This window comes from Moschus berezovskii, chromosome 25 (assembly GCF_049115385.1).
Source record: "Moschus berezovskii isolate FMDL1 chromosome 25, NW_MosBer_1.0, whole genome shotgun sequence".
NCBI classification, from domain to species: domain Eukaryota; kingdom Metazoa; phylum Chordata; class Mammalia; order Artiodactyla; family Moschidae; genus Moschus; species Moschus berezovskii.
In genome coordinates, this window is record NC_142484.1 from 7,290,198 (window position 1) to 7,307,549 (window position 17,352).

General features: G+C 57.2%; 1 protein-coding gene across 1 annotated transcript; it reads left to right on the top strand.

The window, feature by feature from the left end:
* Window positions 1–216: 216 nt before the first annotated feature.
* MAP3K11 (mitogen-activated protein kinase kinase kinase 11) lies at window positions 217–17,275 on the top strand. Its single transcript, XM_055415546.2, has 10 exons — window positions 217–2,230; window positions 7,423–7,603; window positions 7,791–7,939; window positions 8,051–8,226; window positions 8,348–8,591; window positions 9,077–9,190; window positions 10,058–10,193; window positions 10,287–10,378; window positions 15,404–15,820; window positions 16,412–17,275. Exons 1-10 carry the CDS (start codon window positions 1,489–1,491, stop codon window positions 16,747–16,749), a joined length of 2,589 nt encoding a protein of 862 aa, XP_055271521.2. The 5' UTR covers window positions 217–1,488; the 3' UTR covers window positions 16,750–17,275.
* The last annotated feature ends 77 nt before the right edge of the window (window positions 17,276–17,352 follow it).

Consider the following 17,352-nt stretch of genomic DNA (forward strand, 5'->3'; position numbering starts at 1 on the left):
TAGCGAAGACAACGGGGCGGAACCCAAGGGATAGTTGAGTGGTCATCGAGTAACGGCGGAGTTAATTGGCGCAAAACTCTCCCAGTGAGTTATAAGAGACGGAGAAAAGGATGGAGGCGTGGACCTGCCTGAGCTAAAGCTACAGTTCGGCGCTACCCGGGCACACCCCCGTCTAGGTCCAACCTATTCAGTGTGGGACCTCTTCAGACGTCATGAGCTGCCTCTACTTCCGGGTCACAGCTCACACTTAAGATTGCAGAGAGCGATGCTTCAGAAAGGCAAACGTAGTCGAAGTAGGATAGCGTCGGTTTTCTTAAAGTGACAGGCTCAAGGCAATCAAGGGGTCAGCCCTGCGGTTGCGAGCGCGGTTTGGCTATTCTGAATCCAGTCACTGCGCACATTTCAGGACCACAGTCTCAGGTTTCCGCCCCTTCACGGGGAAGAGGCATGAATAAGTGGTTTTCCAGATGAGGGAAAGGAGGACCTGACAACTCGTTCCAAGAGCTCGAGATGCAGCCAGTTCGGTCCTGCTTGTCTTAACCCACCCCCGCACCCCCGCCCATCCCACTAAGTCTGCAAAGCTGAGCTTCTGGCCCCAATTTCAGATGCAAAGCGAATGAGGCGCAGAGAGGATGGATCACACAGCCCTGCAGTGTCGGAGCCAAGACCAAACTCGGGTTTGTCCCCTTCCCAAGCCAGGTTCTTTGCCCGAGTTTTCCTGATGCGGATGTAGAGAGAAGAGATGGCCCGTCGTTAGCAGAAACCAACTCGACTCTGAACCTGCTGTCATGGGAGGTGGGGGCTACCCTTCCCCTCCGTCGGCTTCTCATTGCCCGCCTACCCGGGAACTCCCCAGCCCAGTCGCCCCGCAGCCTCTGGGAGGGGAGCGGTGCTACCCGCCCGCGTCATCTGATGCTGTTTCCTGCGGGAGGGAGAACAGCGGAAAAAAGTGAAACTCCACCCTCCACCTCTGCCTCCCGCCCCCGGGGCCAAAGTACAAAGGGAGGAGGAAGAAGGGAGCGGGGTTGGAGCCATCGGGTCGAGAGAGACCAGCCAGGAAGAGACAGCTAGCCCCAACAAGAGACACTCCAGCCACCCCCTTCGCAAGGAGACCCAACCAGAGTCCAGGCGCTGCCCCTTGCTGGCCCCACCTTACACTTCGCGGGGTGCTAGAGCCAGGCTCCCAGGACTGCTGCAGACTGAGGGAGGCCGGGGCCCCTCTTTGCCGGCCATGGTGAGACACCGGAGGCCCCGGGGGCCCACCCCCGAAGCCTGACCACACTGCCCTGGGTGGCCTTCCTCCGGAAGCCCGAGATGCAGGGGGCCGGGAGGCGACACTCCTGGATCCCCAGAGAGGCGTGGGTCTGGGGCTGAGGGCCAGGGCCCGGATGCCCAGGTTCCGGGACTAGGGCCTCGACGGTCAGCAGGGGTGGGGACCAGGGGCACCCAGGGAAGGTCCCCCACACCCACCAACGCCAGCTCCCAGCCATGGAGCCCTTGAAGAACCTCTTCCTCAAGAGCCCACTAGGGTCATGGAACAGCAGTGGCAGTGGGGGTAGTGGGGGCAGCGGCGGAGTTTGGCCAGAGGGGTCCCCGAAGGCGGCAGCAGCTTATGCTAACCCTGTGTGGACAGCCCTGTTTGACTACGAGCCCAACGGGCAGGACGAGCTGGCCCTGCGGAAGGGAGACCGTGTGGAGGTGCTATCCCGGGATGCAGCTATCTCAGGCGATGAGGGCTGGTGGGCGGGCCAAGTGGGCGGCCAGGTGGGCATCTTTCCGTCCAACTATGTGTCTCGGGGTGGCGGTCCGCCCCCCTGCGAGATGGCCAGCTTCCAGGAGCTGCGGCTGGAGGAGGTAATTGGCATCGGTGGTTTCGGCAAGGTCTACCGAGGCAGCTGGCGAGGCGAGCTGGTGGCTGTGAAGGCTGCTCGCCAGGACCCCGACGAGGACATCAGCGTGACAGCTGAGAGTGTGCGACAGGAGGCCCGGCTTTTCGCCATGCTGGCACACCCCAACATCATTGCCCTCAAGGCTGTGTGCCTGGAGGAGCCCAACCTGTGCCTGGTGATGGAGTACGCTGCCGGTGGGCCCCTCAGCCGTGCTCTGGCTGGCCGGCGTGTGCCCCCCCATGTGCTTGTCAACTGGGCTGTGCAAATTGCCCGCGGGATGCACTACCTGCACTGCGAGGCCCTGGTGCCTGTCATCCACCGAGATCTCAAGTCCAACAACAGTGAGTTTTGGGGAGCATGGTTGGAGGGTGGCATGGCCTGAGCGCACACCTACTGCCAGCTCGCAGCTGAGCCTACCTGGGGATCTACTGGAGACAGGAGCTACTGTTCTAGGAGCATCTCAGTTGACCAGGGGTGCCCCTGGGCTCACATTAGCCCCAAAGCAAGAGTCCCAGGCACCCAAGAGTCCTTTACGCCCCAGCCCCAGGAGGAGGCCTTTACCCCAGCTCACAGGTGCCAAGTTAAAAAATTGGAATCTCTTAGGAGAACTGTTGGCAATCCACTCCAGTGTTCTTGCCTGGAGAATCCCAGGGATGGGGGAGCCTGATGGGCTTCCGTCTGTGGGGTCGCACAGGGTCGGACACGACTGAAGCGACTTAGCAGCAGCAGCAGCAGGAGAACTGTAAGCAACCTGCCTAACCATGGCCACTATCTCAAGGAAGGGTGTGCTGAATCCTAGCACCCCTCATCTTCAGGGAGCGCCCACTTGTCCTGCGGGTTCCTCCTCTCTCCTCCGCTTGTGGTGGGCAGCTCCTCCAGAATAGACATCTCAAAGGGAAAAGCCCCTCCCTGCTTCCCCACCCCGCGGTGGTCAAAGCTGGGGTCAGCGGTGGAATTCTAACCCCACTCCTTTCCCTGGCTGTACTCTCTCTAGCTGGTTATTTCAACTCAGAGCATTGATTTCACTCTGTAGAAAGGGAGTGATTGGGAGGATGAAAGAGCTTAATCGTTGGGCACCCAATGCCTGGCATGTGGTGGGTCGTCAGCCATGGGTGTGGACGTTTGAAGGCTAGATCGCCAGGAGGGCTTTGCCTGGAATCAGCACTTGGAGTGGGCGTGGCAGGGCTAAGAAGACTTGAGGCACTCTATCTCCAGCCATTTCAGGTCCTACGCACGGCCCAGCACAGGCCCTACGCACGGCCCAGCACAGGCCCAAGATAAGCAAGTGATAGGTTCAGAGGGCTCCTGAAGCAGGCAAGCTTCACACCTGGCCCAGAGCAGGGCCTGTTCAGAGAGGCACCCAGTTGGATGTCCTGGCAGGGCCTGATGAGAGCAAAGTCAAGGAGGCAGTACCCAGCACAGTAGTAGGGACTTGTATGGGCCTGCTTGGGCCCAAGGTGCAGACCAAAGAGCAAGAGGAAGGGCCGGCAAGGCCACTGGAGAGCCACGGGTCACCCATGGAGGGGTAAGCATAGATATTTTGAGCCTCTCTCCCTGGGCTAACCATGGATCAGAGGCTTGTGGGGAGCAGAACACCGGGGCCTAGTGATACCCAAGTTCTTTCCAGGGCCGGAGGGGCTTCAGGAGGTCTGCCAGCCACCCCACCCACTCCTCTCATCTACAGTAGGGTGCAGGTCCCAGCACTCAGCCGCACTCCTGAGCCCCAGCCATCTAGGGACCCTCACTCCCTGCCCCAGCCTGAGGGGGATTCCCCGAAGGCCTGGGGGGAGGGGACTCCCGTCTTCTGTTTTTCCTCCAGTTTTCTTTCCAGAAAAAATGGAACAATAGCCCAGGCCCCTGCTCCCCACCCTCCCCACCGCTTCCTGCGTTTCCTGCTGCCCCTGAGCCGGCTTCCTGCCCCTGCTCCAGCCTCTGCTCTCTCCCCAGCCCAGCTGCCTGCAGGGGAGGAAAGAGTTGGGGGTGGGGGGTTTGTGGGAGAGGAAGGAGCCAGGGATAGCACCCCCACTACCCCCAGTTCCCTGCTTTCCTCCCTGAGTCTGGGTGGTGGCGAAGGGCAGGCAGGGTACCCTTAGCTTCCCTGAGCCTGGGCTCCCACCTCATAGACCCCAGTTCTAGGCCCGGGGTGCTGTCTGCGGCATTGTTGGGGGGGAGTCCCTGGGCTGGGGGGGCACAGGCAGGAAACAATGGCGTGATTTTCCTGGACAATGGGGGCCTTGTGAGGAAGCCTGGCGGGGAGAGGAGGGGGAATTCTCCAGGCCCACGAGTCACAGGACTGACCAGCCAGCCCGGCCTGGGCCTGACCTCCCCCAATTCTCCCCCAAAGGACCCCCCCATTGGAGACCTGGGCCAGGCCTCCCAGAAAGGAGAAGTAGGGACCATGGGAGGGAAGCGGAAGAGGTGTGAGCTGCTGAGGCCACTCCCGGGCTCCCCAGAGGCAGTCTAGGGAGGGGGCTGGGGGCCAGGTCCCTTTTCAGAGCCAGGAAGCCCTAAGTGGGTACTGGGAGGGGGATCTCTAGCCCCTTCTCTGAGTGACCCCTGATCACCGCATCTTCAACATCTACGTCAGACACCAGAAGAGCAGCTTGGGTTGGAACAAATTCAAGGTCGTTGGAGAAAAGCAGGGGACATGGAGGGGAGGCTAAGGCTTCACAGGTGTCAGGTCAAGCTGGGGATGGGGTTGGCAGAAAAGTCACCAGTACAAAGGAGTCCTGAGACTCTGAGTGGGTTGCCACCTCTATCTGGGCTTCAGATGATCTGATTGACAAAGGGAGGCTCCCAGCTTGAGATACTGGTGCAGAAAGTGCTTCACCAGCCCATGAAGTATCACAGGTGGCTAGAGACCTGACTGAGAAGTAGCAGGGGTTGGTCTTCAAGAGGATGGGTGGGTCCTGGCACCAGAGGAGGTGGGAGTCCCTCCCCAACCCCAGCACATGGACTCCTTTGCCTGGTCCCTCTCCAGCCACCCACCCCAGCCTGCTGCGTTTCTTCTTTGGAACGGCTATTCACAGGGCTTACTAAATGGTCCGGTTCTGAGACTTCAGCAGCCAGGCCAGAGGCTGTTGTGAAGCTGGGAATAAAGATACTTAGCAGCAGCAGCAGCGGATGGAGAGGAGAGTCAGCCTGAGATTCACGGCAGCATCTTTGGAACAACTGTCAGATCCTTGTGTGAAAGCTTTAAAAAGGGTGATCTTGTTTAATACTCACGATGACCCTCTGGCTTTTGTTGTCATCCTCAGCTTTAACTGTTCAGGAGTCAGCCCCAGTTTGGCTCAGAGGAGAGGGTAGGTTGCAGGACCATTCTCTGAATTTGGAGACAGGGCAGGAAGATTTGCCAGGCACAGTGGGAGGATGTAGGTGGTTGTTGAGGGCATGGAGACCAGGTAGGGTGACAGCTGGGCAGCTGGACCCACTTCTGAATGAGGGCTCCACATACGGGAGATGCCAATGAGGAGGGGGCAGCTGGCACGTGGGAGAGGCCAGGACAGCCTGGAGGCAGTAAGCCGAGGTCAAGGGGAGGCCAGGCTCCAAGAAACACCGGCATTGAAAAGGCTAAGGGTGGGGAGGCCTGAAGGAAACAGCACAAGCAGCCAGAGGCCCTGGGAGCCAAGGACAGCAGGGAGGGGCTGAGCAGCAGTGCCAGATGCCCCCATGAGGCCCAGGGAGCTTGGCCAGCAGCAGGATCAGGAGTTGTGGCTTTAGGCCTAAACAAGTGAATACCCTGGTTGTGCCACTTCCTCTGAGAAGTTTTCCCTGACTCACCTGTATAAGGTGCCTGTCTTCTCTGCCCCAACCCCAGTACCCTATGCTGCTCCCTCTGTGGTGCCGTCACTGTGGGCAGGATTGCTGAGAGGAGTGCCCTGAAATGGCAACACACTCCAGTATTCTTGCCTGGAGAATCCCAGGGACAGAGGAGCCTGGTGGGCTGTCGTCTATGGGGTCGCACAGAGTTGGACACGACTAAAGCAACTTAGCAGCAGTAGCAGCAGCAACAGTTCCCTGAAAGGATATGTGTTCAGAAATGTTGGCTTGAATGTCCTTTCTGTACAATACAGTTGACTATAACCAGAAAAGTAGAGTCCTCTTCAGACCCTCGAAGATTCTGACTTTGCCTTCCTTTTTTTCCTTTAAAACCTCTCTCCTTTGAGCCATGCTTGTCCTGGTGAGATATCTGCAAGTTGCTGGCCTTCCTGTGTACACAGGGTATGGTGGCCCCACGAGGGACAAAGCCGTGAATGCTTGCTGTGTCCATCCACTCCTATGTTCATCCCAAACTCCTTTCTAGTCAACAACCACCCTTAGACCCCTTCATCTTTCATCACATCTAGCTGCATCAGTGGATCTTTTGGAGTCTTTCTCTCTTCTGGAAATGGCTGTGCTAGCCACAGTGAGACATGGGCACCAGGGGTCTATAGTGCCCACTGGGCTTCCTTTCTCACCAGGCAGTTCCCTCCTGATCCCCACCCCGAGGGAGGTTCTAAATCACACTCTTGCCTCGACAAAATGGCAACATACAGGTTTCTTTTGAAATCAAAGTCATGAATACTGAGAGGCTGCCACATTGCCCATTCCTGTTCTGTGCAGGGTTAGGGGAAAGTTAGAACACTGGCTTTGGAACCATCCAAACCATGCATACCAGGTTGTGTGTGATACCTATTTTGTTTGCTTATGACCTTGGTTAAGTCAAATTGTTGCTCAGTTTCCTCTTCTGCAAAATGAGGATAATGATGTCTTTGTTGTTGCTGTTTAGTTGCTAAGTTGTGTCTAACCCTCTTCAACCCCAAGGATTAGAGCCTGTCAGGCTCCTCTGTCCATGGGATTGAACCCCCACCATCGCCTATCTGAGGCCAACTCCTCACTCTGGTCTCAGCTTAAATGGCACTTCTTCTGGGAAATCTTTCCAAATCTTATAATTCACTTATTTATTTATTGGCTGAGCCAAGGGCATGTGGGATCATAGTTCCCTGACCAGGGATTGAACCTGTGTCCCTGGCAGTGGAAGTATAGAGTCCTAATTACTAACGTGAAGTGAACTGTTAGTCGCTAAATTATGTCTGACCCTCTGCAACGCCAAGGACTGGAGCCCACCAGGCTCCTCTCTCCATGGGATTTTCCAGGCAAGAATACTGGAGTGGGTTGCCATTTCCTTCTCCAGAGGATCTTCCTGACCCAGGGATCAAACCTGTGTCTCCTGCACTGGCAGGTGAATTCTTTACCACTGAGCCACCAGGGAATCCCATGATGTTTACCTCATAGATTTGTGTGTGTGTGTGTGCTAACACTGAGTATAAATGCCTAATCTCTAGGAGCCCCTTGGTAAATATGTCCCAGTCTTGTGTTTACTGTCTCATTCTATCCCAACCCCAGATATGAGCTCTCCGGGGCAAGGCTGAGACCAAGTCACCTCAGTGCCCCCATTACCTAACCAGGATGTCTGTCAGATGAGTTTGCTCCCAGCTCCTCCCCTGTCCCCACCACCTGAGCCTGGAACCACAGTCCAGCCTCTCTTCCTCAGTTCTGCTGCTGCAGCCCATTGAAGGTGATGACATGGAGCAAAAGACCCTGAAGATCACGGACTTCGGCCTGGCCCGCGAGTGGCACAAAACCACGCAAATGAGTGCTGCGGGCACCTATGCCTGGATGGCTCCTGAGGTTATCAAGGCCTCCACCTTCTCCAAAGGCAGCGATGTCTGGAGGTGCGGCTGGGTGAAGTCTGGACAGATATGGGGCCGCAGGGGTGGGAAAGGTGGAAGCCAAAATCTAGGGCTGGATGGATAAGCAGAGGTGTGGGGGTGGGGACACAGACCACTTAGCTCTTGGTTGCTTTGGGGTGAAATGGCAATGAGTCAAGGAGGGAACACAGACCAATTGTCTCACCCACAGCTTTGGGGTGCTGCTGTGGGAACTGCTGACCGGGGAAGTACCCTATCGTGGCATCGACTGCCTTGCTGTAGCCTATGGTGTGGCCGTGAACAAGCTCACGCTGCCCATTCCATCCACCTGCCCAGAGCCCTTCGCACAGCTCATGGCCGGTAAGGGGTTGGGGCAGGAGGGTGAAGGGTAGAGCTCCTTGGCCCAACAGGACATACCCACTCACAGACCCCTTCCCCTCTCCCCCCCCCGCCCCCACTCCGTTTCCCTAGACTGCTGGGCGCAGGACCCCCACCGCAGGCCCGACTTCGCCTCCATCCTTCAGCAGTTGGAGGCGCTGGAGGCGCAGGTGCTACGGGAAATGCCGCGGGACTCCTTCCATTCCATGCAGGAAGGCTGGAAGCGCGAGATCCAAGGCCTCTTCGACGAGCTGCGGGCCAAAGAAAAGGTGGGAGGAGTCGCAGTCCCAGGGTTGGAAGGAGACGCCGGGAAGGGACGTCTCGCGGAGGGTGGGGATGAGCGCCTGGGACCGTACCCGCCTGACGCCACCGCCGCTGTGCTGGGGACAGGAACTACTGAGTCGCGAGGAGGAGCTGACCCGTGCGGCGCGAGAGCAGCGCTCACAGGCAGAGCAGCTGCGGCGGCGCGAGCACCTGCTGGCTCAGTGGGAGCTGGAGGTGTTTGAGCGCGAGTTGACGCTGTTACTGCAGCAAGTGGACCGCGAGCGGCCGCACGTTCGCCGCCGACGCGGAACCTTCAAGCGCAGCAAACTCCGCGCGCGCGACGGCGGGGAGCGTATCAGCATGCCACTCGGTAAGGGGCGGGGCCCCAGCGCGCAGCCCGCCCTTGGCTTCGCGGGCCGTGGGGCGGGGCCAGGCGGCTGGCTGACCGCGCTGGGATTGGTCTAGGGCGTCGGTGGGTGGGCCTGTGAGCGAGGCTGGAAGGGGTGGGGCCGGGAATGTGTTTTTGCCTGTGGGCGGATTCTGGCGGGAATATTTGCATGTCGGCCTGGCAGTGGCTGCGGCCGGGAAGGGGCGGGGCTCATGAATGTTCTGGGAAGGCGGAGGCTGTGGGGTGGGCCCTCCGACTTCGCGGCGCTTCCCGGGGTTGGGGATTTCCTTAACGAGAGCCAGGGGCTCAGGAAGGCAGTGAGGTCAGCCCCAGTCACCCAGCCTCCGTGCTAGGCCGGGTTCCAGCACTGCCTGCGTGGCCTCGGCGCTGCCGAGGGGCCCTGCGGGTAGGATCCTGTCTCTCCTTCATCACAAGCCTGCACTCTGTTTCCCTCCCCCCTACCCTAGACTTCAAACACCGCATCACCGTGCAGGCCTCGCCTGGCCTGGACAGGAGGAGGAACGTCTTCGAGGTCGGGGCTGGGGACTCTCCCACCTTTCCCCGGTTCCGGGCCATCCAATGTAAGCAACTTCTCCTCCTCCTGCCCACGTCCTTCTTCCCAGATCTTACCCTTTTGTCAAACCTTATCCTTGAAAGTAGATCCCTGGCACTGTCACCTCCTCTTCCTCCCTGCTCCCAGGTTCCCTCCCCATCCATCTAAACTGGTATCTAAGTTCCCCAAGCAGCAGTCATTTTACAACTTTTTTTTTTATCACAATTGTATGACGCTATGTACCATTCACTTTCCTAAGTGCTTTGCTAATATTAGGGTGTCCTTGGTGGCTCAGAGCGTAAAAAGAATCTGCCCATAATGCAGGAGACCCAGGTTTGATCCCTGAATTGGGAAGATCCAAGAAGGGAATGGCAGCCCACTCCAGTGTTCTCACCTGAAGAATCCCATGGACAGAGGAGCCTGATGGGCTACCATGCAGTCACAGAGAGTCAGACACGACTGAGTGACAGACAGTTGCTAATGTTAATTCCTCACAGTGACCCTGTGAGGTAGATATCTTTACTATTGCAGTGAAAGAAGTAACTGCCTCATCCTGCATAGTTGATAAGTGGCAGAGTCGGAATGCAGACCCACACAGTCTGCTGTGGTGTCTGTGCTAACTCCTAAGCGGCAAATGCTAACTGAAGGACTAGAAGAGATGCCCCACTGCCAGTCTCAAGACCCACACTCACCTACCCCACCCCAGTTCTGTGCGATTTCTCTGTAAGCCCAAAGCTTACCATGTGAATGGGATGGGGCCCAGCCTGATGATCCGCTCCCCATCCTCCAAGAAGTTGCCCCTGGAGCCCAGTTCTTACGATGGGAGGACAAGGATCAGGGTCCTTGATCTTGACTCAGACTCCTTCGGTTCCTCCCCTCACCCCACCCACCACAGTGGAGCCTGCAGAGCCAGGCCAGGCGTGGGGCCGACAGTCCCCGAGACGTCTGGAGGACTCAAGCAATGGAGAGCGCCGAGCGTGCTGGGCCTGGGGTCCCAGCTCCCCCAAGCCTGGAGAAGCCCAGAACGGGAGGTGAGTGCCTGACTGCCACGTACCCAGCAGTTCCTGCCTCTCAACAGTCCTGAGATTCACAGAGCACAACTCCCCTTCTCATCACCTCACCAGGAGAAGGTCCCGCATGGACGAAGCCACGTGGTACCTGGATTCAGATGACTCATCCCCCCTAGGATCTCCTTCCACACCCCCAATGCTCAATGGTGAGTGGCCTTGTCTGCCCCCAGCCAACTGTTGCTGCACTCCTGTGGGTACTATGGCGAGGCAGGCCATTGCTAGAACCCAGGTATGACCTATAAGCCCACAACTGAGGGGGATCCCGCCTAGGCCTCAGGGGGCCCAGAGTGATCCCATTGTGCAGGGCTGGCCTGCAAGCAGGCTCTTGCCTGGGCCTGCATCAGCTGCTATGCCCTCAGCAAGCTCTAGGGAGCAAAGGAAGACAAGGAACAGTGCCCCCCGTTTGGGACCCAAAGGAAGCTGGGCGTAGAGGGGGGAAGGAAATTGTGCATGTGGGGTGGAGTTAGAAAAGTGCTACTGCACTGTGCTTCTCAGAGTACTTTCTGGGGAGCTTGGAGGTGGAAAAGAGGATAAGAAAGCTGAATGGGTGGGCATCCAGGGCCCCCTCTCTGCATCTGGGGCAGTTCTCGGCTCTTCTGTTTTCCATAATGGCAACAGCACTTACTGTGTATCAGGTATTCCATCCAAGCAACAACCCCATCAGGGGTTATTATACTCATCTGAGAAATGAGGAAACTGAGGCTCTGAGACATAAAGTAATCTACCTAATCCCCCAGCTAAGGTTCTGAACCCAGGAAAATGTTGACACTCATGCTCATAGTGAGCTTCCCCAGAAGCTTTCACTTAAAGAAGGGGTTTCTCACCTACAAGCTACTTGAGAAGCTAGGAGGTCAGCAGAAAGCAGGGATCCTGGGTCAGAGGGGCAAGGCTCATCTCAGCACTGCCCAGCATTGGCAGGGACTAGAAAGTTGCAGCCTCCCTTGCCCAGGGGTCCCTTCACATCCCCCAGCTGCACCTGCTTCTCAAAGCCAGAATATAGGACCTTGACTTAGCTGTCATCAGACCAGAGTCCTATTCAGCAAACAAGTTAGACTCACTCCTCTCACCCAACCCAATGCATCACCTCCACCATTACCTAAGCTAGGAGTCACAGTAATAACAACAGCAAACATTTATTGGGTCCCTCCTGTGTGCCATTTTATAGAGGAGAAAACTGAGGCACAGAGAGGTAAAGTGATAAGACACACAGCAGAACAGGGATTTGAGCCCAGGGCTTCCCTTGTGGTTCAGCTGGTAAAGAATCCACCTGCAATGCGGGAGACCTGGGTTTGATCCCTGGGTTGGGGAAGTCCCCTGGAGAAGGGAAAGGCTACCCACTTTAGTACTCTGGCCTGGAGAATTCCATGGACTGTATAGTCCATGGGGTCGCAAAACTTTCACTGACTCCAGAGACAGGCCCTGGGACCCCCATCTGCCGTGCCATTTCTTGCTCCAGCAGTTGCATTGCCCCAAGCGAGCTGTGCTACAGGGACTGAACTGAGAATTAGAAGGCCAAGGGGGCTGCTTGAAGTCACCTGCTCTAGAATGCCCCAGGCCAGAAGGCTCAATGGAGAACATGAGGTCCTTTCGAGCTGGATGTGCAGGCCGAAGCAGCCCCCGACCATGGTCTACAGATCCCTTCAGATTCCTTTGGCCTTATCTTCCCTGGGCTCCCAGGAGCAGGGACCTCATCTTTCTCCAGCTTGCCCCCTTAACCTGAAAGAGTATCACTTGTCCTAGCCCAGCCCTAGTTGGCTGAGCATCTGTTTCCACTTGTGCAAGCCCTCATCCAGCTGTCTTGGCCCACCCACAAGTGAGTGATCTTGACCTCCCAACCACCTACAGAGTCAAAAACGTAGCTAAGAATCAAAGATGTCCCTGAGACATTGTCCCAGGCGTTAGCCACACCACTGGGGAGTCCCATCTCCCACCCCTTGTCCCTGCCTGGATGTCCTGGCCCCTGGGGAACTGGTTGTAATGGATTGGTGGGCACGGTCTGCCAGCTTTTGCGCTGCAGCCACCAACTGCCATACCACATGGCCGTGTCCTTTCCATGAGGCCCTGTAGAAGTGATTTCACCTTCATCTCTGAGTCAAGAATGGTTTTTCTGCTTTCTCCGTAACAACAGGGTTGCCACCTCTTACTGCCAGGGAGTTTAGGGGTAAATTAAAACCATTGCCAAGTTACCTGGGGCAAGTTTCTGACTTCTGGGAACCTCAGTTTCTCAGGATATCAGCCTCAGTAACTTCTTTCCATTCTTAGTTGGTGTGCTGATCTCCAGCTTCACTTTGTTCCATTTTTCTTGCTTGTTTTAAACTTGTTTTTCCCCTGTTCTGTTTTAAACTCGCTGTAAATGATCAGTGTCTTCACCTGTAAAGTAGGGGAACAGCGATCATCTTCTGTGGTTGTCACAGGAGTTCTAAGAATGGATTCTTCCGTCAGACATGTACTGACACATGTAGTGAGCCAGGCATCATCGTGCCAGAGATCAGCAGTGCCCTGACCTCTGGGTGGGCCTAGTCTGGTGGAGGAGGCAGACTCAGAAATAAACAAGTACAGTAGAGGGCAGCATGTGGTAGGCTGGAGGGCTGGACAAGGCACAGCCTGAGCAGGGACTGCATAGGTTAACGGGGGATTCGTTTTATTTTTTAAACTTTTTTTTTTTGGTTGCACTGGGTGTGTCATTGTGATACACGGGCCTCTCTCATTGTGTGCAGGCTTAGTTGACCCACAGCATCTGGGATCTTAGTTCCTCCGCTGGGGATCAAACCCCCATCCCCTACACTGGAAGGCAAATTCTTAACCACTGGACCACCAGGGAAGTCCCTGGCAAAGCTTCTAAAAGAGGAAAAACTCTTGTTTTCCTCTACATTCTATTGCTTCATTTCTGACACCACATGTGTGGAGTTTTTCCCACACCAGCCAATTCTGGGACACCAGCTGGAAGTCCTACAATCCAATCCAGTTCTGACACCGTCTACCTGGAATTAGCGTCAGACCCCACAGGTTAAGGGTTCAGGTCCACAAGACTGCTCCTCTGTACTGCAGACACCAGTTGTACGTCCAGGTTGTCACCTGTGCTCCTCACCAACCAGCTCTACGTTGGAGGTTCCCATGACCCCCCTCCTCAGATTTGATCATTTCCTTGAAGAGCTCACAGAACTCAGGAAAACCATCTACTTACTAGACTACTAGGTTATTATAAAGGACACAGGTCGAGGACATACAGATGGAAGAGATGTGGAGGGCAGGGTATGTGGGAGGGGCACACAGCTTCCATGCCCTCTCTAGGCACACACCTCTGCTGGTTCACCAACCCAGAAGTTCTCCAAACCCTTTGGATGGGTTTTTATGGAGGCTTCATTATGTGGATGTGATTGACTGATTAAATCATTTGGCCATTGGTGACAGGAGTCAACCTCCAGCCCCTCTCCTACGCTGATGCAAGTAGAAGCTGAAAGTTCCAACCCTGTAATCACACAGTTCGTTCCCCCGGCAGACCCCATCCTCCACCAATGACTGCATCAGGGACTTCCCTGGTGGTCCAGTGGTTAAGACTCCATGCTTCTAATGCAGGGGTTACAAATTTGATCCCTGGTCCGGGAACCAAGAACCCTCATGCTGCACAGGGCTGCCAAAATAAAAAGACCACATCAATATGAACTCAGATATGGAAATTCCAAGGGTCTAGGGAGTTCTGTACCAGGAATGAGATGAAAATCAAATATGTACTTTTTTGTAAACCAGCTTCATAGAAGCTGTGATCTCTCAGCTGGGTCTTAAATGGTAAGTAAGGGATTACTGAGCGCGAGGTGGGAAAGGTGTGCTGAGTGAAGGGAACCGTGTGTGTGCAACCGTGGGGCTCACCAGACCTAAGGAAGAGGAATCCTGGTTGGAATTCATTGAAAGAGTTGAGAGCCAGGCCTGAAACAGCAGGCTGGGGCCAGTTCAGGAAGGATCTGGAAGTTGGGGGGGTAGGGAGGTTTAAGCAGAGACTTGTCTTTAGCAGCTTTGCATTTTAGAAGGCAGTGGCCACTGCAGGGGTGGGGTGGGGTAGGAGATAAGAGAGAGATGGGGTGGGGTGGGGGGTGGAATTCCCTGGCTTTCTGGTGGTTAGGACTTCCATGTTTTCACTATTGAGGGTGTGGGTTAAATCCCTGGTGGGGGAACTAAGATCACACAAGCCTTGGGGCCCAGCCAAAAAAGAGAGAGAGAGATGAGGTAAGGGTAGTTGCTGAGGACGGACCCCAAGCAAAGTCCTGGTTCACTGCAGAAGCTCACATTTTTCCCAGCTTTGCATTTCTTCCTCCGGACCCCCCACCCACGGCTCCACACCAGGCAGGCCCAAGGAAGACAGGCCCTGAAAGCCCAAGCAAGGAGCTTAGGGTTTTTTCTAGCAGCTGTGGAGAGCCATGGCAGGTTCTAGAGCTGAGGAGGACTTGACAAAATTGGGGTTTGTGGGGGGGCCATCACAGGCTGCCCTACCTCCTCGACTGGTTCTCCATACCCACCCATTTGGTCTAGAATGGAGTCAGATTAACCCTAGGCCCACAGGTTAGGACACATGTCCTTTAATCCAGGGCAGGGTAGCCTTAGCTAAGCCTGGGAACCCCTGGGGCATGAGGCTCAGACAATGTAATGCCCCTAAATCACTCAGCTCAGTCCTGACACAAACAACTGACCTCTCCGAGCCTCGATTTCCTCGTTTCCGGAATAGGGACAGTGTTTTGTCCCTTTAGGGCTATTATGTACATTGGAATTGGCCTTATACAGGCTACCACTGGAGGCCGGAGCAGGCAAGGAGAAGGACCAGGGCTGCCCAGCCATGGAGGAGATGGGCACCGCACGGGTCCCAGCTGTGACCCTGGCACCTGTGGATATCTTCTGCTGCCCATTGAGGGCACTGAGGCTGGCCCTGCTCTGGCTTGAGCTTGCTTCTTAGTGGACCCCCGGCCTTCCCTCCAGCCAGCCCTCCTTTTGTGGGCTCCAGGGCACCTGGCTTAGCTCCTGCTGCTTTCAAAGTTGCACTGCCCTCCTTCACCCCTAACACTTCTGAAAAGCCAGAATGGGGGTGCTGGGGGAGGCCTTGGACTGGGGGAGTCAGGGGAGCAGAAGTCAGCCCTTGCTCCAGGGCCGCCCAAAGTCGGCCTAACTTGTGTACCTGCTGCCAGGTAACCTTCCGCGGCCGAGCCCGGAGCCCGAGGAGCCCCGGCGGCCGGGCCCGACCGAACGCGGCAGTGGCTCCGGGACGCCTAAGCTGATCCAGCGTGCGCTGCTGCGCGGCACCGCCCTGCTGGCCTCGCTGGGCCTCGGCCGGGACCTGCAACCCCCGGGGGGCTCGGGCCGAGAGCGCGGGGAGCAGCCCTCGCCAACACCGCCCCGCTCGCCGCTGCCCACCCCGTCCCCCGCCGAGCCGCCCCCCTCCCCACTCATCCGCTTCTCCGAGACGCCCGAAACCCCAGCCTCCCCGCTGAGCCCCGACGCCTCCGGCCCGCCCGCCCCCGCGCCGCCCCTGCTGCTGGAGCTGGGTGTCCCCGCCGCGGGGCAGCCCTCAGCCAAGAGCCGCCGGCGTGAAGAGGAGAGGCGCGGTAAGCGGCCTACTGCCTGATGACCGGGGAGGAGGGGCTGGTGGCGACCCGCAGGGCAGTGAGCAGGGCCGCAGCTGTCTGCTGGGCCTCCAGCTGCGCCCTCCGGGTGATGGGGATACTGTAGGGAACTGAGTTCTATGTTCAGCCATCGGGGCGGGCCAGGCCGGTTGTGAAATAATAGAAGTAATAAGGCCCACCCTAGCAAACTCCTACTGGCTGTTTACCTGGGCCAGGTACTATTTCTGGTGTTTTAGAGAGGTCCCCTCATTCAGTTATGATAACAATGCTATGAACTAAGCACTCCGGCTAGACCCAGTTTTTGGATGACATGTAAGGCACAGAGAGATCAAGGGACTCCAGGGTCGCACTGGTCAGCTTTTGAGCTGGGTTGATCCAAGGCCTGCTCCCGAGGCCTCCTCACTCTTAACTGCTAAATCGAGGCACCGTGGAGCAGGAAGGGTTGTGGAAGTCACAAGTCCCAGAGCTCACTATGCCATGGGCAAACTGAGGCCCAGAGCAGGGCAGTGCCCCTTGGGGACACCCAGGAGCCAGTGACTGCCCGACCTGAGCCCCCTCCCCTTTGTCGAATAGCCAGTGCCGTCTCACCGCCACCGGGAATATCACGCTCTGCTCCTGGCACCCCGGGGACCCCGCGCTCACCGCCTCTGGGCCTCATCAGTCGACCTCGGCCCTCACCCCTCCGCAGCCGCATCGACCCGTGGAGCTTTGTGTCTGCCGGGCCACGGCCTTCACCCCTGCCTTCACCACAGCCTACGCCCCGCCGGGCACCCTGGACCTTGTTCCCAGACTCAGACCCCTTCTGGGACTCTCCGCCTGCCAACCCCTTCCGAGGGGGCCCTCAGGACTGCAGGGCGCAGACCAAGGACATGGGTGCCCAGGCCCCGTGGGCGCCAGAGGCAGGGCCCTGAGTGGGCCGGCTGCTCCCCCACGCGTCCACTGCCCTGGAGGAGCCTCAGCATACACTGGAATAGGAGCCAGGCCAGTCTCTCCAGCTGCCTTGGTTTCACCCAGGGACCCCGCTCCCTCTGGGGGTCAGGAACACTACACTGCACAGGAAGCCTTCACACTGGATGGGGGACCCGCACCCCCACACACACACACCTGCAACGGGTGGGTCCCCCGACCTACCTGCCCCACTGGGGCCCAACACTGTACCCAGCTGGTTGGGAGGACCAGGGCCTGTCTCAGGGAATTGCCCCCCGGGGGCAGGGAAGCGGGGAGGTGCAGGGGAGAGGGGCCGACCTTAGCTGTCTCCAGCACTTTTGACCAAATCCTACTACTGTGTCCCCTTCCCCTGGGCTTAGTGCCTGGCCCCCCAGCCCTGGGGGTTATCAGGGGCCAGGGCTCTCTGGGTGCCTTCCTGCTGCCCCGGCCAGGGCTGGGGCCATGGCCTCAGGATCCAATGAAGCCAAATAAACTCCCCAAGCTGTCTCCCCAAGCATAGCCTGTCACCGTTCTTGGAGGTAATTGGGGGATCCAGACCAGCCCGTGATCCTGGTGACCTCAGGTCC